Here is a 24,012-nt window from a genome sequence, read left to right as displayed (position 1 = left end):
GTTCTTTTTAGTTAGATATCAGTATTGCTCACAGCCCTCCTCCTTTATGTCCTTTTTAGTTAGATACCAGTATTGCTCACAGCCCTCCTCCCTTATGTCCTTTTTTTAGTTAGATACCAGTATTGTTCACAGCCCTCCTCCCTTATGTCCTTTTTAGTTAGATATCAGTACTGCTCACATCCCTCCTCCATTATGTCCTTTTTAGTTGGATACCAGTATTGCTCACAGCCCTCCTCCTTTATGTCCTTTTTAGTTGGATACCAGTATTGCTCACAGCCCTCCTCCCTTATGTTCTTTTTAGTTAGATACCAGTATTGTTCACAGCCCTCCTCCCTTATGTCCTTTTTAGTTAGATATCAGTACTGCTCACATCCCTCCTCCATTATGTCCTTTTTAGTTGTATACCAGTATTGCTCACAGCCCTCCTCCTTTATGTCCTTTTTAGTTGGATACCAGTATTGCTCACAGCCCTCCTCCCTTATGTTCTTTTTAGTTAGATATCAGTATTGCTCACAGCCCTCCTCCCTTATGTCCTTTTTAGTTAGATACCAGTATTGTTCACAGCCCTCCTCCCTTATGTCCTTTTTAGTTAGATACCAGTATTGTTCACAGCCCTCCTCCCTTATGTCCTTTTTAGTTAGATACCAGTATTGTTCACAGCCCTCCTCCCTTATGTCCTTTTTAGTTAGATACCAGTATTGCTCACAGCCCTCCTCCTTTATGTCCTTTTTAGTTAGATACCAGTATTGCTCACAGCCCTCCTCCCTTATGTTCTTTTTAGTTAGATACCAGTATTGCTCACAGCCCTCCTCCCTTATGTTCTTTTTAGTTAGATACCAGTATTGTTCACAGCCCTCCTCCCTTATGTCCTTTTTAGTTAGATATCAGTACTGCTCACATCCCTCCTCCATTATGTCCTTTTTAGTTGGATACCAGTATTGCTCACAGCCCTCCTCCTTTATGTCCTTTTTAGTTGGATTCCAGTATTGCTCACAGCCCTCCTCCCTTATGTTCTTTTTAGTTAGATATCAGTATTGCTCACAGCCCTCCTCCCTTATGTCCTTTTTAGTTAGATACCAGTATTGTTCACAGCCCTCCTCCCTTATGTCCTTTTTAGTTAGATACCAGTATTGTTCACAGCCCTCCTCCCTTATGTCCTTTTTAGTTAGATACCAGTATTGTTCACAGCCCTCCTCCCTTATGTCCTTTTTAGTTAGATACCAGTATTGCTCACAGCCCTCCTCCTTTATGTCCTTTTTAGTTAGATACCAGTATTGCTCACAGCCCTCCTCCCTTATGTCCTTTTTTTAGTTAGATACCAGTATTGTTCACAGCCCTCCTCCCTTATGTCCTTTTTAGTTAGATATCAGTACTGCTCACATCCCTCCTCCATTATGTCCTTTTTAGTTGGATACCAGTATTGCTCACAGCCCTCCTCCTTTATGTCCTTTTTAGTTGGATACCAGTATTGCTCACAGCCCTCCTCCCTTATGTTCTTTTTAGTTAGATACCAGTATTGTTCACAGCCCTCCTCCCTTATGTCCTTTTTAGTTAGATATCAGTACTGCTCACATCCCTCCTCCATTATGTCCTTTTTAGTTGGATACCAGTATTGCTCACAGCCCTCCTCCTTTATGTCCTTTTTAGTTGGATACCAGTATTGCTCACAGCCCTCCTCCCTTATGTTCTTTTTAGTTAGATATCAATATTGCTCACAGCCCTCCTCCCTTATGTCCTTTTTAGTTAGATACCAGTATTGTTCACAGCCCTCCTCCCTTATGTCCTTTTTAGTTAGATACCAGTATTGTTCACAGCCCTCCTCCCTTATGTCCTTTTTAGTTAGATACCAGTATTGTTCACAGCCCTCCTCCCTTATGTCCTTTTTAGTTAGATACCAGTATTGCTCACAGCCCTCCTCCCTTATGTCCTTTTTAGTTAGATACCAGTATTGCTCACAGCCCTCCTCCCTTATGTTCTTTTTAGTTAGATACCAGTATTGCTCACAGCCCTCCTCCCTTATGTCCTTTTTAGTTAGATATCAGTACTGCTCACATCCCTCCTCCATTATGTCCTTTTTAGTTAGATACCAGTATTGCTCACAGCCCTCCTCCCTTATGTCCTTTTTTTAGTTAGATACCAGTATTGCTCACAGCCCTCCTCCCTTATGTCCTTTTTAGTGAGATACCAGTATTGTTCACAGCCCTCCTCCCTTATGTCCTTTTTAGTTAGATACCAGTATTGCTCACAGCCCTCCTCCCTTATGTTCTTTTTAGTTAGATACCAGTATTGCTCACAGCCCTCCTCCCTTATGTCCTTTTTAGTTAGATATCAGTATTGCTCACAGCCCTCCTCACTTATGTCCTTTTTAGTTAGATACCAGTATTGCTCACAGCCCTCCTCCCTTATGTCCTTTTTTTTTTTAAACAATAAATTTTTATTGAAAGTTTTCGGTTTACATTTACGTGATAATCAAGATAATCAAAAAAAAAATCAGGATAAGTCTTTACATACAATCTGAACAATAGTGCATGTGGTTAACTGACATGCAATCATACAACCTAACCAACGTAAGGGAAAGGGGGAGTGGGGGAGGGGAGCCCGAGTAAAGAGGTGTATAACGTCTAAAGGGTTTGGTAGGTTATTCTGAATCCGACTGAATGTAGTTAGTTGGGTATAGTACCGGTGTGGCAAAAGGGGTATGGTTGGTGTATTCCGCCCAGGGGAGCCATATTTTCTCGAATTTTCCAACTTTGTCCATTAGTATAGCCGACAATTTCTCATTGATCATGTACCAGGTGAGGCGTGTTTTGACTGCGGAAAAGTCTAAGTTTGGTTTTTTCCATGCCAAAGCAATGATTTGTTTCGCTGCTAAAAATATAAATGAGATAAGGGATCGGGTATGATTAGGGATGTTGGGGATGCGCTTGTTGAGTAGTGCCTCCCATGGGTTTTTTTTAAGGTTAATGTTCGCTATGGAAAAAACCAAATGGTATATCCTAATCCAGAACCTTCTGACAATCGGGCAAAGCCACCATATATGGAACATGTCTCCTGTTGAATTGCAACCTCTGAAGCAATTTGGGGAGTGGTTAGCCACAGCTTTAGCTACTCTAGCGGGGGTCAGATACCATCGGGTTAACACTTTGTAGTTGGTTTCTAACATAAGTGTGTTTAACATTCCTCCAGTAGATGAGGACCAAATTTGGGACCATTCCGAGTCTGTCAGGGTAGATCCGATGTCCGACTCCCAACGAACGGTATATTTCAAACAATGCCTATGGGAAGGGGCATTAATGTATGAGTAGAGGAGAGAAATAATCCCCGAGGCATGTGGGTTTTGACGACACTTTTGTTCAAAAGGGGTCATGGAGTAAGGAGGGGTAGAATTTTTTAATAAGGAGTTGGCAAAGTTTTTTAATTGTAAGTATCGAAAGATTTCTCCGGAGGGGAAGTGGTACTTTTCCTGTAGAGCCGCGAATGGGATTATCCCATCAATATTGAACAGCTGGTGAACCCTGGTTATGCCGGCTTCGACCCATCTATAAAAACTTTTGATAGATCCCATGCCTGGGGGGAATAGGGTATTACCCCAAATGGGAGCGAGGGGTAAAAAGGGTGAGATCAGTTGTGAGGAATATTTTAAAGTGTCCCAGATTGTAAGAGAATGCTTTATAATGGGGTTCCCCTTATGTCCTTTTTAGTTAGATACCATTATTGCTCACAGCCCTCCTCCCTTATGTCCTTTTTAGTTAGATACCAGTATTGCTCACAGCCCTCCTCCCTTATGTCCTTGTTAGTTAGATACCAGTATTGCTCACAGCCCTCCCCCTTATGTCCTTTTTAGTTAGATATCAGCATTGCTCACAGCCCTCCTCCCTTATGTCCTTTTTAATTAGCTACCAGTATTGCTCACAACCTTCCTCCCTTATGTCCTTTTTAGTTAGATACCAGCATTGCTCACAGCCCTCCTCCTTTATGTCCTTTTTAGTTAGATACCAGTATTGCTCACAGCCCTCCTCCTTTATGTCCTTTTTAGTTGGATACCAGTATTGCTCACAGCCCTCCTCCCTTATGTCCTTTTTAGTTAGATACCAGTATTGCTCACAGCCCTCCTCCCTTATGTCCTTGTTAGTTAGATACCAGTATTGCTCACAGCCCTCCCCCTTATGTCCTTTTTAGTTAGATATCAGCATTGCTCACAGCCCTCCTCCCTTATGTCCTTTTTAATTAGCTACCAGTATTGCTCACAACCTTCCTCCCTTATGTCCTTTTTAGTTAGATACCAGCATTGCTCACAGCCCTCCTCCTTTATGTCCTTTTTAGTTAGATACCAGTATTGCTCACAGCCCTCCTCCTTTATGTCCTTTTTAGTTGGATACCAGTATTGCTCACAGCCCTCCTCCCTTATGTCCTTTTTAGTTAGATACCAGTATTGCTCACAGCCCTCCTCCCTTATGTCCTTTTTAGTTAGATACCAGTATTGCTCACAGCCCTCCTCCCTTATGTCCTTTTTAGTTAGCTACCAGTATTGCTCACAACCTTCCTCCCTTATGTCCTTTTTAGTTAGATGCCAGTATTGCTCACAGCCCTCCTCCCTTATGTCCTTTTTAGTTAGATACCAGTATTGCTCACAGCCCTCCTCCTTTATGTCCTTTTTAGTTGGATACCAGTATTGCTCACAGCCCTCCTCCTTTATGTCCTTTTTAGTTAGATACCAGTATTGTTCACAGCCCTCCTCCCTTATGTCCGTTTTAGTTAGATACCAGTATTGCTCACAGCCCTCCTCCCTTATGTCCTTTTTAGTTAGGTACCAGTATTGCTCACAGCCCTCCTCACTTATGTCCTTTTTAGTTAGATACCAGTATTGCTCACAGCCCTCCTCCCTTATGTCCTTTTTAGTTAGATACCAGTATTGCTCACAGCCCTCCTCCTTTATGTCCTTTTTAGTTAGATACCAGTATTGCTCACAGCCCTCCTCCTTTATGTCCTTTTTAGTTGGATACCAGTATTGTTCACAGCCCTCCTCCCTTATGTCCTTTTTAGTTAGATACCAGTATTGTTCACAGCCCTCCTCCCTTATGTCCATTTTAGTTAGATACCAGTATTGCTCACAGCCCTCCTCCCTTATGTCCTTTTTAGTTAGATACCAGTATTGCTCACAGCCCTCCTCCCTTATGTCCTTTTTAGTTAGATACCAGTATTGCTCACAGCCCTCCTCCTTTATGTCCTTTTTAGTTGGATACCAATATTGCTCACAGCCCTCCTCCCTTATGTCCTTTTTAGTTAGATACCAGTACTGCTCACATCCCTCCTCCATTATGTCCTTTTTAGTTGGATACCAGTATTGCTCACAGCCCTCCTCCTTTATGTCCTTTTTAGTTGGATACCAGTATTGCTCACAGCCCTCCTCCCTTATGTCCTTTTTAGTTAGATATCAGTATTGCTCACAGCCCTCCTCCTTTATGTCCTTTTTAGTTAGATACCAGTATTGCTCACAGCCCTCCTCCCTTATGTCCTTTTTAGTTAGATATCAGTATTGCTCACAGCCCTCCTCCCTTATGTCCTTTTTAGTTAGATACCAGTATTGCTCACAGCCCTCCTCCCTTATGTCCTTTTTAGTTAGATACCAGTATTGTTCACAGCCCTCCTCCCTTATGTCCTTTTTAGTTAGATACCAGTATTGCTCACAGCCCTCCTCCCTTATGTCCTTTTTAGTTAGATACCAGTATTGCTCACAGCCCTCCTCCCTTATGTCCTTTTTAGTTAGATACCAGTATTGCTCACAGCCCTCATCCCTTATGTCCTTTTTAGTTAGATATCAGTATTGCTCACAGCCCTCCTCCTTTATGTCCTTTTTAGTTGGATGCCAGTATTCCTATACAACCTCTCATGGCAGTCACACGTACCGATTTCATAAAAACAGGAGAATGGTAAACAGGAGAATCTTACAGATTGCCAGATCTCTCCTCGCAATGCTTCTCTCTCAGATCCTTTTCAGTTGAATGCCATCCAGCACCACTTGTCAGAGTAGTACTGTTACAGTTTAGTAAATGTTTTTTTCTCAATAGTTTCAGAAACAGCTAAATCTTGTTTGTAGAATATGGCGTGAAATAACATGTGCAAGAGTTTTATTTCATCCAAAGTAATATTTTCAAGACAGAAACACAGAGCTAGAGAGGAGCAAATTCAATTGGTTTTTCAGCTGTTTGGCGACCATTGCAATGTGCTGGCTGAACTGATTTGCCGTTTTCTGATCTGGATTGATTCTTACTATATTCTATAGATTTGCTTATCTTTTTAAGAGAATAGTGGCAGCTAGAAAATTTTTTAAAGGGATTGTCCCAAAAACAATATTTATCACCTTCACCTTTAGCAATTGAGTTTCATTAAAAATATTGCACTTTTACAGGCTATTTATTTCCCGGCACATTCATCTTTGATGCGTTTTATGGTCATAAATAAGCTGAGAGGAGCTCAGAAAAAGACAGATAACTGAGTTACAAACTCCTTAACTTAGCGGGCTCACTGACAGATTCTCAGCTAACTCATTCTGCAGCTAGTAATAGACTGTACAATATGGAGGCTATAGATGACTAGGAGACAAACAGTGACTTTTTTTTAATGAAACCCAATTGCACAAATATTTTTAGCCCAAATTACAAGCCCAAAAAATGTTTGAAAGTGGACAAATCCTTTAAGCCCTATATGTCGAATGGCAGTGAATTTGCATGATAAACACGCAGCGCTCCGTTCATACAGGAAGTTTTGGGACCCCCAGTTTTCTTGATTGGTCTCAGTAGTCGGACCCCCAGCGATAATACATTTATCGCACCTCCTGTGGATAGGTGATATATGTTATTTATGGGATAATTTTAGAAACTCGCTGAAAGAAAAACTGTTTAACAATATCAACCAATCAGAGCTCAGCTTTTATTTAAAATGGAACTGTCGTTTCAGCGGAATGTTTGTCTCTGCGCCAGGCTCCTCCCCCTCCATAGAACTTTATGAGCACCAACTGTCACCTCTTATCGCAGTAGTTTGAGAATCGGTCAGCACTGAACGCAGATTTTATTCATTTCACCCTAGAACTTAGAATGAAGCATCAGTCCAGGAGAAGAAAGAAGCAGATTTCCCTGATAAGATCTATCACAACGTTGTGTACTATTCATTTCAGAAATATACATATAAATGATGGTTACACTTTAACTATTTATAGTATAGGTTTAGGGGGAGCTCTGCTTTTCTGAGATGATAAATTATAGAATTCTGGTTGCATATAGCCACCACTAGGGGGAGCTAATAACATATGGATTTATACAGCTGGTATTGAAGTCAATGGGAGCTGTATACATGTATAAAGGAAATAACATTCTTATGTGTCTGCACTAAATACACGGCCTAAACTGTATCTGTCTACTGTATTCAGTCACTGTGCATTGTACGCACTTGTATATACTGGTATATCCATGCATTTATTGTATCGTGTGTTATATGATTGGCAGTGCAAACAAGAACTCCGGTGTTACCCATAGCAACCAATCAGCTTTTATTTCCAGAATAAGATCTAGAACTTGATTGATTGCCGTCGGCAACACCACTGTACTCATTTCCACTAGTGTTTCAGTCCACGATTGTTTCGCACTAGCCCCCTCCCTGGATTGTATGTCTGTCTCTGTATGCATTATCTGCTCTGCACTATTTCCATCCATTTGCATTGTGTATCTGTGCTACATTCATTATTTTATTTTATTTTTTTGCTTTTTTGCTCTGCATTTATATTTTTTAATCAAATGTCGTAAATCTACCGTACTCTCTTGTTAAAGGGGTCCTCCGCTTCTACCTGATACGTTAAACCAGGAAATATCCAGACGCACGGAATTTTATAAAACAAGCGACCATGCAACCTCTAATGAAACGCTTGCACACACAAGTCCTGGATATTGCTAGCGCATGCGCAGTAGGCTACATCGGCGGTTGGGATGGACACCTCTTGGCACATGCTTTTTCATCTGCTGCCATAATATAGAGACATTGGTGGGCTATTGAGGGGTATAAGAACCAAGGGTCATTCCCATCCACTAGGACCCCCATCGATCCTGAGAGTGGAGCCACAAAATGCCAAGAGGGAACCAAGCGGTGGTGTCGCCTCCACTCGGCACTGCTCTATTCAGTCTCTATGGGATTGTTTGAGTCCCGATCAGTGGGGTTTCCATTGATCTGACCCTGATCGATCTTCTCACTTATCCGGTAGATAGGTGAGAACTTTAAATAATTTTGATTTTTCTGTATTGACTAGAGACGAGAGAAGCTTCAAAAACATCTTTCGCTCTGGAGGACCCTCCACTTCAGCCCATTCATTTCAATGGTGAACTGTGCAATACCTTGTCTCTCCTGCGGAGGCACTGTAGGATAGTTGAACACCAGGTTCTATAACAGCTTAGTGCTGATCGATGAGGTCTCGGAAACGAGACACCATGTGATCCACGTATTGCAAGGCGACCCATATTGCAAAACAGGATTGAACAATTTAAAAGCTAATTCTGGGACTTCTTAGCTCAGGACATCTAATGAAGCATTGGAGAATGCCCTGATCAGTTATGTTATTGATTTCATTGGTTGGTGCTTTGTAACCAATGTTTTTTTTTTTGCACCACGGGGGTCCAAGCACTGGGTTGCCAATTGTAGACCTCAGCATTCTAGTCTTCCGAAGGTGCTGAAGCAGGAGAACCCCTTTAAGCGTTTTCGTTATTTTCAGTTGTATGCATTGATCAGCTCTGCACACCTCGTTCGTTGCAGTGGCGCTTGCTTTCTTTCTGCACTGCACTCACTGTCCTTTCTGTTCTCCTTCAGGTTGCTGTTTTGCTGTTGGTTTCCCTGGCTGCTTCGGGCTGAGATGCAATCTTAACCCTTTCTCCCAATCAGCCCTGCATCTCCTAAGCCCTGTCATTTGGAGCCACAGACTTCCGTCTCCTTCTGTCTGTGTCTGCATCCCTTGACTCCCCCAGTGCCTTGTCTAATGTTCCTCTGAAAACAGGGGCCCCTCTGTGTGTCACTGTCTCATTCAGTGCAAAAATAAATGCCGGAGGAGGGGGTAAGGATGTTCCTGCTTTGTACTGGTGAAGGTTTTTACTTGCTTCCTTCCCTTAACAGAACCTTCAACTGGACACCAAGTGCAGGACCCTACAATACTATCCAAGCTTTTCTCTAGCTGCCATTCATTTTCTATTAAACTTCTAGAAGAGATACAATAATAGTTCATAGGCCTGTAATCTGTAGAAACTAATAGTCACTTCGTATAATTGGTTCATTCATGGTCATTGACCCATCAAGATCATACAAGGCTTGGCCAAATTCCACCGAGTCCGATGATGGTCTTCCATGTCTTCGTAACTAAAGTCATCGTCATAGTTGTGGTCAGAAATCCATTCCACGTGGTCATCACTCAATAGTGAAGCAAGTCCGTTGTGTGATATCGCTGGGCAAGCGCTTCGACTTCTCTGACCCATCAAGGCTTGACCAAATCTCTAGGACTAGTTTGAACTCGTGACTGGAAACTGGTAATGTCTCTGAACCCAACGATCGTCCACCATGTTCTCATAACTAGAGATAGTGATGTGATCATGGTTTGAAAATCCATCATTCCACATAGTCATCACCCAAAACTTGATAAAGACCATTTTATGATATAGCTGGGTCAGTGGTTGGACCTTGCCTACCCATCAAGATCACACAAGTCTTGGCCAAATCTCTAATACTAGTTGCAACCAATGACTAAAATTTGGTAATGTCACTGAGGCCAAAGATGGTTTTCCATATTTTCTAATCTAAACTCATCTCTACAGTGATTTAGTTGTGCTCAGAAATCCAATCCAAGTAGTCATCACACAGTGCAAGAGCAAGACCACTGTGTGATATCGTTGGGAAATTGCTTTATCAACATCAGACAAGGCTTGGTCAAACTTCTTGGACTGGTTGCAGCCCATGACTAGGGACTGGTACTGCCAATGAAGTCAACAATGGTCCACCATGTCTTCATGACTAAAAATAGTGATGTGGCCATGGTTGGAAATCCGTTCCACGTAGTCATGACTCAGTACTTCACCAACACCAAGTATGATATACCTGGGCATGTTGTTGGATCTTGCTTACCCATCAAGAAAACACAGGGCCTGACCAAATCTCTAGTACTAGTTGCAACCCATGTTCTTTAAGACCAACAATGATCTACCATGTCCTCATAATTAAAGACATCTCTATATTGATTTAGTCATGGTCTGAAATCCATTTCATATAGTCATCACCCAGGATCTGATCAAGACCGATTGTTTGATATCGCCGGTTAAGTGGTTGGACTTCACTAACCCATCAAGATCATACAAGGCATGGCCAAATCTCAAGAACCAGTAAGAGCCCATGACTAGGAATGGCAATGTCACAGAGGCCAACGATGGTCCCCCAGGTCTTCATAAGTTAAAATAGTGATGTAGTCGTTGGTGGAAATCCATTCCATGTGGTCAAGACCATTGTATGATATCACTGGGAAAGTGGAGGAACCTTGTTGACCCATCAAGATCTTATCCAATTTTCAAGTACTAGTCACAGCCCATGACTATGAATGGTTAGTCAGACCAACAATGGTCCACCATGTCTTCATAACTAAAGTGATATAGTCATGGTTGGAAATCCATGCCACGTAGTCATCACACAGTACTTGAGAAAGACTAATTTTATGATATTGATGGATATTTGGTTGTAAACAGTGAATGTAATGTAAAGCTAAACCTAAAAAATGAGATTTGATGTATGTATATAGCATGCCCGAGCTCCACCGTATTGTTTTCTATAGACTCTTCTGTATACACCACTGTATCTCTAGACTTTCCCAAGTCACCACACACGTTGTCTATGTGTCCTATTGTAAAGAAACCAATCGTTCTCTCCATGGATGATGGAAGAAATCAGGTCACAATGAACATTATTTTGTCATGTACTGTACATAGTCTTCCGCTACTCAACTCTCTAATTGAAATTTGTGATAGTTAAAGAGCGACCATAATTAGTAGTGTCTCACTCTTTCTCGTTGATTCCAGTCCTGTAGTCCCTTGATACTATTGTATGTCGGTAGTTTTATGATGCCTTAATGTTTGTTTAACTACTGATGGTTTTAAGACATTGTCCAATTTTTCTCGTCAAAGGATTGTCTTCTTCTTAGGGTGCGATTTGCTCACTCATCCCATCACTTCATGTTGAAACTGTATCTTCTAGTCCTCCTTCAATTACATTTGCAGTTGCCTTCTATAGTTTGCCCATAGTCCATCACACTCCAAGGAGGCCAATAGACATTAGACAGAAATTGGTTGATGGTAGAACCATTAAAAAAATGGTTAATCGTAGTTGGTATTCTGTTGTTGTATCCCAACCTCATTCCAAAAGATAACGGTGTGTTACCAGTTGGCTAAAAAGATTATTGTTGTATTCCACCAAAGCTTCTTTATGGTTGGAATCATCTATTTTTCTCAATTTTAGTCCAATTTATATCGGTACCTTAAGTTTCTTCCAAAGTATGAGGTCTGCTGCCTAGATCTATAATCCTCCGAGTCCTGAGGTGCCCATAACCTTGTTCAGAAGACAACTACCGCTAGGGTTGGTGCAAATGAATTCTCAGGACCCGGTCCATCGGCCGTGTCAGTGTTCTGTGACCGGTGTACGGGAGCCCTGAGAACCACCTCTTCCTGGTCGGCACCTGCGACTTCTCTTTTAATTAGTTGGCCTGGCGTCATGTCACGTATGGCAAGATGAGCCGCAAATACTGGGAGGTAGGAGTCGATTCTCAGTGATCCCGTACAGTGGCCACAGGTTACTGGGTCCTGCTCCTGCAAATCGATTGGCATCTACTCTGACTACCACCATACCCATGATTTGGATCAGCATTCTAGTGGAGGGGAGTAAGCCATGGCTAGATACAGCTAAGATCTGGCAGGGAAGAGTCGGCTGGCCCCATACACACACGATAGTCCACCAGAGTTGGATAACTTTCACGCGTAAGGAGGCCTCAAGGTTTTGACATGTTGAATGTTGCGTAGCTTCCTATCTTTGGTTGTCGCCTCTCGTTATGCCTTCTGTGTCTTTGATTGCCGTGTTTTCTTATCTCTCGGTCGGTTCTTCTCATCATCTTATATCCGATTTCCTCTCATCATCCTCCAGTGTCTCGTTCCAATCCATCCAAAAGGCGGAGGGCTATTGGGTCAGTGTTGTATATCCCTAGCGGTATGCTGTCAATCAAGACGTTGCCCACTGGATTTCTCGCTCCCGTCCCGTATAACTGGTCACTGCATGCAGCCCCCTCCTCTGTATATAGTAGCATGGGGTATTCTGTGTGCCGTGAGTAGTAAGTATCTCTGTACATCGTGCTAAATATTAGCTAGCACGACCCCATCCGAGGGCTCGCCGGGCGAATCGGAGGGGACCATACACAACCTATATACAGATGGCAGCATATACACAATACATATCTGGACTGATACACACAACACATTCACAGTAGCAGTGATCTGTATAGATATATATATACTTACAGCCTACCTGTATACAGATATATGTGCAGGTTTATAGGACTCCTTTGTGAGGATGTGTTTTATTATATGACCCCCCGTGGGTGGGGGACATCACTAATTCTCTCGTATAGCGGACCCCACCTTTGAATCGTGTTCTGGGGCCCCTTCCTGTAACCCTGCGTAAAATCTTGTGATCTGCCTGTAACTCGTGCTCTTACTAACCCTGTATACGGGACACATGGATGTACGTCAGATAATAAACTGATTTAACTACTGACCCTTGTGACGAGTCTTTGTGGGGTGGAATATTCATGATTTTAGCTCCTCGGAGGTGGGAGATGGCAGGCGACAATTGCTCCTGATATCTTTCTGTTCTAGAAAAGGTTTTGTCACTGTGCAACTTTTCTCCTTTTGTAATTTTTTTTAAAGTTTTTAGGTATTTTTATGTTTGTGCCAAACTCATTTTTGCACTTTTCTTTTACACTAGTTTTTTTTTTTAGCCCTTTTTTTTTTTTTTTTGCATTTTTGGTATTTCTTCAATGAAGGTGCATCGTATTTTCAATTTTCTAGACGCTTACAGCAAATTCAACATTTGAGACTTGGAAATGTTGCAAAAATCTGTGTGCAATTCTACAAAAAATGTTTGCGTGACATTTTACAGCTTATTGAAGGGATCCTGTAACTTCTTAATCGAAAACGGCACAAATACAGAAAGTTTACTAAATCTAAGAGCACTAAAATAAAGACAAGAAAGAAACATAAAAAAAATGTGCAAAGGAGGATTTGGGGGGCATTGATTTTCTACTATGAAACAGACTCTCGTGTGTGTGTGTGTGTGGGGGGGGGGGGGGGGGGGGTAAAATTGAGAAATTAGAGCAGACGCCCAAGTTGGGCCAGGGAAACCGTCTGTACAGCGCTATGGAATATGTTGGTGCTATCCAAGCAATATGAAATAAATGAATAAACCCTAGGAGATTTAGCCACAAGACTCATACAAGATAAAGATGCAGCAACGTTACTGGCATCGGTCCATCTACTGACTACTAGATGCTCGATCTGGGCAGGTGCCGGCTTTGTTATTCTGCTAACACCCGCCTCTTAACAGCAGCACGAAGACTCGTCACCAAGTCAAAAGAGTCCAGTTTTATTCTTATTTTATTCAGGCTGCCCCTCCTGAGTATTTCGTTTTTTGTTTTTCGTAAATCCGCCTTACGGTTCCGGAGATATAGGCCTTTTTATTTAGTGTTACATTTTTTTTAAAAGGGGTGGAGCTAACAAGATAATTATGCAAAGCAGCCCAAAGACACGCCCCCGAGGAACCTCTGAGCCGCACCACACATAAAAAGGCCCATATCTTTGGAACCGTATGACAGATTTGAAAAAAACAAAAACAAAACTAGACGGATATTCAAGGGGGGATAAAATAAGAGGAAAAAACTGAACACTTTTGACCTGGCGACAGGTTATCTTGTGGTGGTGTAATCTGGTGGGGGGTCCATTCAGGCACCCAGTGTTGCACCTGAGTGGTGCCAATGGGACGCCGCGCCTGAAAGCCCCTATCGCCGCCATTTTGTTTCTCCTGTAAAGACCAGCTACGGAATGAGCTTCATTGTAGATTGATATCCTTCCACTCCTAGTATATTGTAGAGAGCCATCGAACGATTAATTTTCCCCAACAGGGATTAAAAAATAAAATGAAAAATAATTAATAAAAAAATATTTAAAATCTAAAAATAAAAGATTACATAGAAGTCGCATTATTTCCCCGTACAAAAATACAATAAAAACAAGCAGATTTGGTATCAATATATTTGTTAGTGATTTTTTTTTTTTTACTACTTTCGGAAATTTTTTTAGCAACTACAATTATTTTTTTAAAAACCTGTCGCACTCGTCCTCGACCTGGAGAATCACATTTTCGGGTCATTTTTACCACGCAAAGAAGGTGATAAAATCAACCCATTAAATAAAAAATAATGGCGTCATTGCGTTTTTTCATCATTTCACCGCACTTCGGAGTTTCTCCCCCCCCCCCCCCCCCTCTTTATATCATAAAGCCCCCCCCCCCTCTTTATATCATAAAGTGAACGGTGTCATTAAAAAAAAACTCGTACACCAATGTGGGCTGCAAAAAAAAAAAAAAAAGTTATGGCATTTGGAAGAAGGCTAGGGAAAGGAAAGAAAGGGTTAAAAAAAAAGACTACAGTCTGCCTGCTTCCAGGCTGATAACAGCGAGCAATAGCGCGTTCAGCGCTGCCGCATTGATACCAACAACAAACGACTGGACGGAATAGTGCCGAAGATTCCCGACTAATACCGAAGATTGCCGAGCGATCTCTTAGTCACGCCCCTTACACACGTTCCTGCAATTTCATTGGTTCAGCCACGAGTATTCCATTTCCTTTCCCGATTGGCTCAATCAGGTGTCACTCACTCAAAGACACCACGCCCCGGAAGTGAATAAACGAAAAGGATTGTGGGACGGTAATGCAATTTCCATTCACATTTTTAGGAGGATTTGTCTGTCGGTGTCGGGGAGACTGTGATACAATTATTACTATTCACTAATACTCTGCGTTATCGCGGCGGATTTCTAATCTGGGTCTCACTTGCTATTGCAAAACTACAACTCCCAGCGTGCCTCTGCATAGTTCAGCTGTCATAGCATGCTGGGAGTTGTAGTTTTGCTGCACATTGTAGATCTCTGGCGGCGCTGAATAAAGTCTGCAACTCCTTCCTGGACTGTAATGTCTCGTCGTTCGCTCTATGAGATAAATAGTTTAATATTTTATTAGTTCAGACAATTATTATGTACATTGCAAGACCAAATATCTTTATTTATTTTAATATAGCTCTTTAATTTTTTTTTGGGGGGAAAAGAGGCGATTAAACGCTTTATGTGTATATATATATATATCTAATATATAATTGCCTAGAATACTACTTCCTGCAATTTGTGCCAACTTCCGTGGCTTTGTCCGGAGCTAATGTCCGGAGCTAATGTCCGGAGCTAATGTGCGGAGATAATGTCCGGAGCTAATGTGCGGAGCTAATGTCCGGAGCTAATGTCCGGAGATAATGTCCGGAGCTAATGTCCGGAGATATTGTCCGGAGCTAATGTCCGGAGATAATGTCCGGAGATAATGTCCGGAGATAATGTCCGGAGCTAATGTCCGGAGCTAATATCCGGAGCTAATGTCCGGAGCTAATGTCCGGAGATAAGTGACGTCAACAGTGTCCAGTGTCTGATTGGTTGCCGCCTGCTGCGAGCGACCAATCAGAAACGTGCCGTACTGTGACACACTCCGCCCACCATTTTGGTGTGATTTTTGAATTTTTACCTCACAGCAAGTTTCTACTGCGTGGAGGCGGGCCCAGTGACGTTGCTCTTCAAGCTCCTGCCGAATTTTGTCAAAAAAATGATAATACCATTTACCAAAACTATATATATTTAGTTGTGAAGTGGTTCAGTGACATTTTCACACCAATTTTGGACTTTTGTTTGGTGTTTTCTCCATATACTGCCTATTATTCACTGACTGTTATACTGAGAGACTGCCGTTTATTAACCTCTTCTTTGCCACATTGGGTATATTGCTCTATTATTTGCCACATAAGGACATTGTCCATTATTGCCCAGCAATTTCTTAAATAACAAGAATTGTCAAGAGCTGGTAAGTGCAGCCATTTTTTGTTCTTTCTTACTATTATTTATTAATTGTATTATTCTTAGGGTATGTGCACACGTCCGGATTTTTAGCGTTTTTTTTGCAGAATTTCGCCATAAAAACGCTATAATTCCGCATCAAAAACGCTAAAAATATGCATCCTATCATTTAGAATGCATTCCGGAATTTTTGTGCAGATGGATGCGTTTTTTTCCGCAAAAAAAACGCAATCCGCAAAAAAAATGAACATGCTCATTCTTTTTGCGGATTTTTTGCGGATTCCCTGATAAAAGGACATTCAGGAAAAAAAAAACGCAAAAAATCCGCAAAAATTCCGCGCAAAATCCGCGCAAAAAACGCGAAAAATCAGCGCGGAAAAAAACGCAAATTTCTGCCAGAAAACTCCGGATTTTGTCAGGAAAATAACCTGACGTGTGCACATAGCCTTACATTTGAATAAATAAAGTATATATGGATTCTAGACTCCCGATTCTTTAGAATCGGGCTGCCATCTAGTATATATATAAATGATTAAATTAAATATAAATGATAAAAAATATACTATTTTTTTTTAATTTTTTCATTTAATCATATGTATATATTATAGTTTAATATAATTTTGTATGTGGTGGGTTTTATTTTTGAAAAATATTTTCAACTTTTTTTTCTACGTGTGTTTAAAAAAAATGTTGAAAATAAATAATATGTTGTGTATATACAGTACAGACCAAAAGTTTGGACACACCTTCTCATTTAATGATTTTTCTATATTTTCAAGACTATGAAAATTGTACATTCACACTGAAGGCATCAAAACTATGAATTAACACATGTGGAATTATATACTTCACAAAAAAAGTGCAGTCATCAAAGCAAAAGGCGGCTACTTTGAAGAACCTAGAATATAAGACATATTTTCAGTTGTTTCACACTTTTTTTGTTAAGTATATAATTCCACATGTGTTGATTCATAGTTTTGATGCCTTCAGTGTGAATGTACAATTTTCATAGTCATGAAAATATAGAAAAATCTTTAAATGAGACGGTGTGTCCAAACTTTTGGTCTGTACTGTATATATGGGGAAAAAAATGTTGAAAATATGTTTAAAAATTACAACTCCCCCCTGCCTTCCCGCCCCCCCCCCAAAAAAAAAAAACAAAACAATAAACACACGCACAAAGAAAAAGAAAATTATATATATATATTTTTTAATTAATTTAATGTAATCTATTTTGATTTATTTTTACATGTGTGGATATACAATATATATATATATATATATATATATATATATATGTTTGCGTGTGTGGGTATATATATATATATATATATATGCAAAAAACATTGAAAATATTTAAAAAAGCACACACACCCTAAAACATTAATTAATAAATATACAATATATATATTTATAGTGTCTTTTGGGGGGTATACAATATTTGAAAAGTATTTTTCTTTTTTTTTTTTTTTTCTTTTTTTACAATTGAGTCCCTTTAGGGGGCTTGGACCTGCGATCACTTAATCACCTATGCAGTGCACTAATACCGTAGTGCATACAGCGTATTCTGAAATCAATCCCATGGAGAATGAATAGAGGCGGGTGCGCATGCTCAGCCACCATTCATGTCAGACCCCCAGTGATCGGCAAGTTATTACCAATCCTATAACATACGGCTTAGTACAACCCCTTTAAGAATCACACATGGCGTATGTCCTCGGAGCAGCTCCCCGCACCGTCTGTCCTCCATCGTACTGATCACTTGTGACCATGGGGCAGGCGATGATTCCTTCGCGTACAGTCTGTAACCCGTCATTTTTTCTCCTCTACAGACTGCGGAAATGCAAGCCAACATCTGCGCGGCCGACCTGGAAAACTTCCTTATAGACAAGGTACCCGAGCATTAACCAGTCGGTCCCCGGTAGCAGAACGCCGTGGCTGTATTTTTGCAGCTGCATATACTGCATTAAAGGGGTTGTCTCCTGTGTTATGTCCCATGTATGTGTCATTAGAACAAATTTAAAGAGGTCCAGATAGGGAACAACCCCTTTAAGGTCAATTTTAGCAGTAACCTGTACATTAAATTGGTTCGGTTACGTTGCAGATTTTTTTTTTTCCATGTAAATCTGCAACATGTGAATGCAGCCTAATAGCCATGAATGGTGCTGCGAGTTCTCGCCTATTCTTTTGCATGGGAGATAGAGCTTGCAGTACCACTCCCGGCCACTATGCACTGTATGGCGCTGTTGCACTTCCAGTGCACTGCAGCCCCCTCAAACAGTTGATTGGTCGGGGCCCCGGCAGTCGGACCACCACCCACCTGATATTGAGGGTCCATCCTGAAAACCTTTATTAGTATCTGTTCTCTCCTCCCAGGCTCCTCGTGCCGCCTATTACATCCCGGAGTACATCACTGCGGCGGAGGAGGAGTATCTGCTGCGTCAGGTAGTGTCACAGAGTTTATGGAAATAAGTAAAACTTTACATAAAGGACAAAGGTACAGAAAGGTGTTACCTGTACAGAGCGATGCATGGTGTCACACCGGCAGCTGTGTGAGCAGGGCTAGATCCGCGGGGGCGGTCCCTGGGCGGAGCCACTGATGACATCATTGCCGGGCGCTGAATGTAGCATCCTATCTTACTATTTCCTTCTCTTCTTCAGGTCTACAATGCTCCAAAGCCAAAATGGACGCAGCTCACGGGGAGGAAGCTGCAGAACTGGGGTCAGTGAAGATCGCGCCGTAAAGATTCTTTACCCAGTTATGGATTGTGCGCTTCTCTCCAGATCTCACTGCAGCGGCACCACGGACCCCCATAGTGGAGGCGGTCACTCTCACTTCTGCCATGATTGCTGTATGCATGGCACCAGATATACCATGCAGGACCTCCCATCATGTGATCGCCAGGAAGTGGCAGGTCCTCTGATCATGTGATCGCCAGGAAGTGGCAGGACCTCCCATCATGTGATCGCCAGGAAGTGGCAGGTCCTCTGATCATGTGATCGCCAGGAAGCGGCAGGTCCTCCCATCATGTGATCGCCAGGAAGCAGCAGGTCCTCTGATCATGTGATCGCCAGGAAGCGGCAGGTCCTCTGGTCATGTGATCGCCAGGAAGCGGCAGGTCCTCCCATCATGTGATCACCAGGAAGTGGCAGGTCGTCTGATTATGTGATCACCAAGACGCGTCAGGTCCTCTGATCATGTGATCGCCAGGAAGCGGCAGGTCCTCTGATCATGTGATCGCCATGAAGCGTCAGGTCCTCCAATTGTGATCACCGGGAAGCTGCAGGTCCCCGATCATGTGATCGCCAGGAACTTGCAGGTCATTTGATCATGCGATCGCCGGGAAGCTGCAGGTCCTCCCATCATGCGATCACCAGGATGCGGCAGGTCCTCTGATCATGTGATCACCAGGAAGCTGCAGGTCCTCCCATCATGTGATTGCCAGGAAGCTGCAGGTCATTTGATCATGTGATCGCCAGGAAGCGGCAGGTCCTTTGATCATGTGATCGCCAGGAAGCGGCAGGTCCTCCGATCATGTGATCTCCAGGAAGCTTCAGGTCCTCCCATCATGTGATCACCAGGACACGTCAGGTCCTCTGATCATGTGATCACCAGGAAGCTGCAGGTCCTCCCATCATGTGATCGCCAGGAACCTGCAGGTCATTTGATCATGCGATCGCCGGGAAGCTGCAGGTCCTCCCATCATGTGATCACCAGGAAGAGGCAGGTCCTCTGATCATGTGATCACCAGGAAGAGGCAGATCCTCTGATCATGTGATCACCAGGAAGCTGCAGGTCCTCCCATCATGTGATCACCAGGACGTGTCAGGTCCTCTGATCATGTGATCACCAGGAAGCTGCAGGTCATGTGATCACCAGGAAGCAGCAGGTCCTCCCATCATGTGATCGTCTGGGAGCTGCATATAAATACATGAAGCTGCCATGCTCTGGGTGGGAGAGCCGCCGGCCAGTCCATGCACTCCGTTCCGATCTTGTTCCAATTTATCTGACTGCGCCCATAAGATAAGCCGTCAGTATCAGATCAATGCTTTGTGTGAAACCCACCAATCAGCTGTTTTCAGCTCCTGCACTCCAATGTGAACAGAACCAGAGTAGCACAGCGCCACCCACTATTTAGTGGCCACTCTCGGTACTGCAGCTCAGCTCTCATTCATTTCACCCTGTGCTGTTCCTGCTTTATCTAAGTTTTTCTTCTGACCCTTATGGGCCCTGCTAACAACGGATAGTGGGTGTGGGGTGTCGGACCCTCACTGATCTGATATTGATGACTTATTCTTAAGATCTAAGTATTTGACAACCCCTTTAAATGTAATAAGACGGAGTGTCCTATAACTGTTTCTATAAATGCAGAAGACTTGTTTGCTTTAAGTTAAAGGGGTTTAGAAATCATGGCTGCTTTCTTCCATAAACAGCGCCACCCCGACTATGGGTCATGTCCGGTACTGCAGCTCTATTATAGTAAAAAAAAGAGGCCGATCTGCAATATCACACACCACCTGGAGGAAAGCAGCCATGTTTATCTATTTGTGGACTCCAGTGATCATCCAGACAGAACGTAGACTAACTCACTGACGTGTCAGAGTGCAATGATTGCAGATTGTTGGCACGGGGTACAGTATTACTGCCATGCGCGGCATATCCAGCCCTGGCATGTCCAACCGTGCCCTCCGGGGCCTGGCACAGCCCAGACATTTGTGGGAGATGAAAGGAGACGCTTTGTTTGGCAGCCGCACAGTTAATTAATTATCATATGAAATCACATAATCGCCAAAATTAAAAAAAATAAAATAAGTTATTGATTGGATCTTTATGGATGGTATTTATCCTATAGGTCTTTACTTGTCGGATTTGATCTCCACCCTTATTCCATAGGAGCAGAGTCTTACTTTATGGCAGTAAAACTATTTATTATTCTAATTAAAGGGGTATTTCTATCTTTGAACATTATCTTTCGGGAACTTCCATAGAAGTGAATGCACTGAATAAGATATTAATGCTGTACCACGCAGCCACCACTAGGGGGAGCATAGTGTATACTGTTACATTATGGAGTTCTATGAGTAATCAGTGTGCCGAGAGCTCCCTCTAGTGGTGGCCAAAATTGTATCCTTCATTTATTATGACAGTGCTGTGTATTTGGAGCTTTGTATCAGTAAAAATGAAGCCCAAACCTCAATAAAAATATATTTAAAAAAAAAATCTTCAGCACTTTGCTGATAATTACAGCAAAAAAGGCATCAAATTGTGTATAAACCTAACTTAGAATTGCCCAAATATTAGGTGGGACCTGTATAGGTAACTTTTTTTTTGTGTATTCTTGGTACAGGAGGTCTCCCTCACCCACGGGGTATGGTGCCCGAAAAGCTTCCACCCTGGCTGCAGACTTATACTGATAAGATTTCGTCTTTGGAGGTGTTTGGGGGGAGTCGTGCAAACCACGTGCTGGTGAACGAATACAATCCTGGGGAGGGGATCATGGTGAGTGCAGTATACGCGGGGTATATAGGGGTGAGCTGTATGCCCGTTCACCGCCCTGTGCTCTGTACCCTCCAGCCTCACGAGGACGGACCCCTGTACTATCCTACGGTCACCACCATCAGCCTGGGCTCCCACACGCTCCTGGACTTCTATCTTCCTATCAGCGGATCGGGTTCTGAGGAGGAAAATCAGGTAAATGTTCCATTTTGTCTGATCCTTTCAGTCTTAAAGGGGTTATTCTGGCTCCATTCGCTTCCTCAATGGGAGACGAGTGTCACGTCTGCTGAGACCCGCATGTACCTGTCGATTGTGCATGTGGAATTGAGCACTTCGCACTATCCCTTTAAGGCCTCCGTATCCATTAGATGCCAGCCTTGACTTGTTTATTAGGACCGGCCGACCATCTATTGTGAATGGTGGGTGTTCCACCTCTCTCCTCAAATCAGGGGGAAAAAAAGGTGATTGGGCATGTTGGATTTTAGCATGCCCCATCTTTTTGTTTTCACATGAGATAAGCCTCTGGACAGGAGCGGGAGCAGCTTAGGTTATTTTATTGTGAGGATTAGATGGAGATCTGCTGACAATTTAATATCCATATGGATTTACGGACCCTTAAGAACTTTTTTCCATGGGCTGATAATCAGCTGAATTAGTGTTTGAGAAAATAAAAATCACATTCCCCATCATTGACCCGTGTATGAAATCGCCTGTTGTGATTTGTGGATCCTGTATGATCGGCTGTATAGGGGTGAAACCTGTCGTTATAATCCTGCCTCTGATGATAACGAGCCTGATGAAAACTGTTCCCAATACAGGAGTCTAAAAAAATAAAAACCCTAAGAGGTCAGAGGGAAAATTGTAAGATTATTAATGTTTATTGTGAAATTATATTAATGATTGTGATATGAGAAGATGGGGTGAGGACCTTTCTATGTTCCAGGCCCCTAGGACAGAAGAGCAGCGCCACGTCCTCTCCCTCCTGCTGGAGCCGCGGAGTCTTTTTATTTTGCGCGAGGACCTGTATAAGTCTCACCTCCATGGGATTCGCCCGGTGACACAGGACACGCTAGACCACAAAGTGGCCAATCTGGGGCAGTGCGCGGCCCGGGCGGAGGAGACGCTGGCCCGGAGGACACGGGTCTCACTGACCGTCAGACTCGTCCCCAAAGTGCTGAAAGCCGCGCTCTTTCTAGGGAAGAGAAAGTAAGAAGAACGTGGCTACTCGCCGAGCCGGGAGAGACCGTTATGTGTGCCATTCAGGAGTCCGGGAAAGCTGGGTGACGACCTCCACACAGGCCTGAATGGCGACATTAATGATCCTCCTCTGACTCTAATTAATCAGTTGATTCATTACCAGATCGTGGCTCAGATTGGTGGGGAGTGATGACGAGGCCCCGCGCCATGGACTGTGAGGAACCATCGGCCTAGGGCAGGGACCGGACCCGTCACTCTGCGCTCTCTTCTTCTCTCTATCTCTTTCACACTTTGTTTTCTCTCTTTCTATAACTTTTTCTTTCTTTTATTTCTTCTTTGTTTCACTTTCTCGCTCTTTGTGCTATTTTTTCTTCTCTCCTTTTTTCTCTATTATCCCTCTCTAGTTTTTCTCTTTTTCTCTCTACTTTCAGTCTTTTTCTCTTTTTCTTTCTTTATTTTTTCTGTCTGCCTCTGCCTTTCTCTCCCCTATTTTTTTCTCTCACTCTCTGAATTTTTTTCCTTTCTCTCTATTTTTCTTGCACTTTCTCTTTTTTCTCTATTTCTGTATTTCTCTTCCTTTCCCTCCTTTCTCTTTTTTCTCTTTCTCCTCCTTTCCCTCCTTTTTTCTCTGTCTTTCTCGTCCTTTCCCTCCTTTCTTTCTTTTTCTCTGTTTCTATTTTTTTCTTATCTTTTTTTATCTTTTTGTCTTCCCCTCTCACCCTTGTTTTCCCTCTTTCTATAATATCTCTGTCCATCTTTATCTCTCTATATATATTTCTCTCCTCTTTTTCCTTTCTCCCTCTTTCCCTCTCTCCCTTGCTTTCTCTTTTCTTTTTCTCACTCTTTTTCTATTTCTCTTCTTTTCTCTGTTTCGTTTCCTCTCTTTCTATTTCTCTCCTTTCTTTTTCTGTCTTTTTTTCTTCTCTCTTTCTTATATATGTTCATATTTCTGACATAATTGAATAATAAACGATATGGATGTCCTGCCATGAATAAACGTTGTTGCATTGATATTTTGCGGTGCAGTCAGTGCTGTCTGTGTCAGAGAACGGTAATTCCCTGATGCCATTTTATTCCCACATTTCCAGGAGGTGTAA

General features: G+C 42.5%; 2 protein-coding genes across 5 annotated transcripts in view; both read left to right on the top strand.

Annotated features, from left to right (window-relative positions):
- CLIP3 (CAP-Gly domain containing linker protein 3) overlaps positions 1 to 12,831 on the top strand; it is a 43,144-nt gene extending 30,313 nt beyond the window's left edge. For 2 of the 3 annotated variants that reach the window (XM_069746570.1, XM_069746571.1), the window contains exon 14: positions 9,151 to 12,831. In XM_069746570.1, coding sequence (XP_069602671.1) covers positions 9,151 to 9,208 — 58 coding nt within the window. In that variant the 3' untranslated portion in view covers positions 9,209 to 12,831. Of the gene's footprint in view, positions 1 to 8,850 lie in introns of all 3 variants that reach the window. The other variant, XM_069746573.1, reaches the window with a different exon arrangement.
- Positions 12,832 to 14,967: 2,136 nt separating this feature from the next.
- ALKBH6 (alkB homolog 6) lies at positions 14,968 to 23,751 on the top strand. Of its 2 annotated transcripts, none has more exons than XM_069746568.1 (7): positions 14,968 to 15,038; positions 18,054 to 18,113; positions 18,598 to 18,666; positions 18,883 to 18,943; positions 21,570 to 21,721; positions 21,797 to 21,913; positions 22,662 to 23,751. In XM_069746568.1, the coding sequence occupies exons 2-7, from the start codon at positions 18,063 to 18,065 to the stop codon at positions 22,926 to 22,928; spliced, it is 717 nt and encodes a 238-aa protein (XP_069602669.1). In that variant the 5' UTR covers positions 14,968 to 15,038; positions 18,054 to 18,062; the 3' UTR covers positions 22,929 to 23,751. The 2 variants fall into 2 exon arrangements, with proteins under 2 accessions (XP_069602669.1, XP_069602670.1); XM_069746569.1 differs by having other exon boundaries at positions 15,031 to 16,228.
- The last annotated feature ends 261 nt before the right edge of the window (positions 23,752 to 24,012 follow it).

The sequence above is a fragment of the Ranitomeya imitator genome, chromosome 2 (assembly GCF_032444005.1).
Source record: "Ranitomeya imitator isolate aRanImi1 chromosome 2, aRanImi1.pri, whole genome shotgun sequence".
Lineage (NCBI taxonomy): Eukaryota > Metazoa > Chordata > Amphibia > Anura > Dendrobatidae > Ranitomeya > Ranitomeya imitator.
This window is presented reverse-complemented; position numbering and strand designations above follow the sequence as displayed.

Bases quoted from the DNA above. Each gene is read 5' to 3' on its own strand.
- ALKBH6 (XM_069746568.1), top strand. From the start codon at position 18,063: ATGCAAGCCAACATCTGCGCGGCCGACCTGGAAAACTTCCTTATAGAC. The intron at 18,114-18,597 runs GTACCCGAGCAT...CTCTCCTCCCAG, and splicing joins AAAACTTCCTTATAGACAAG to GCTCCTCGTGCCGCCTATTA. The intron at 21,914-22,661 runs GTAAATGTTCCA...TCTATGTTCCAG, and splicing joins GTTCTGAGGAGGAAAATCAG to GCCCCTAGGACAGAAGAGCA.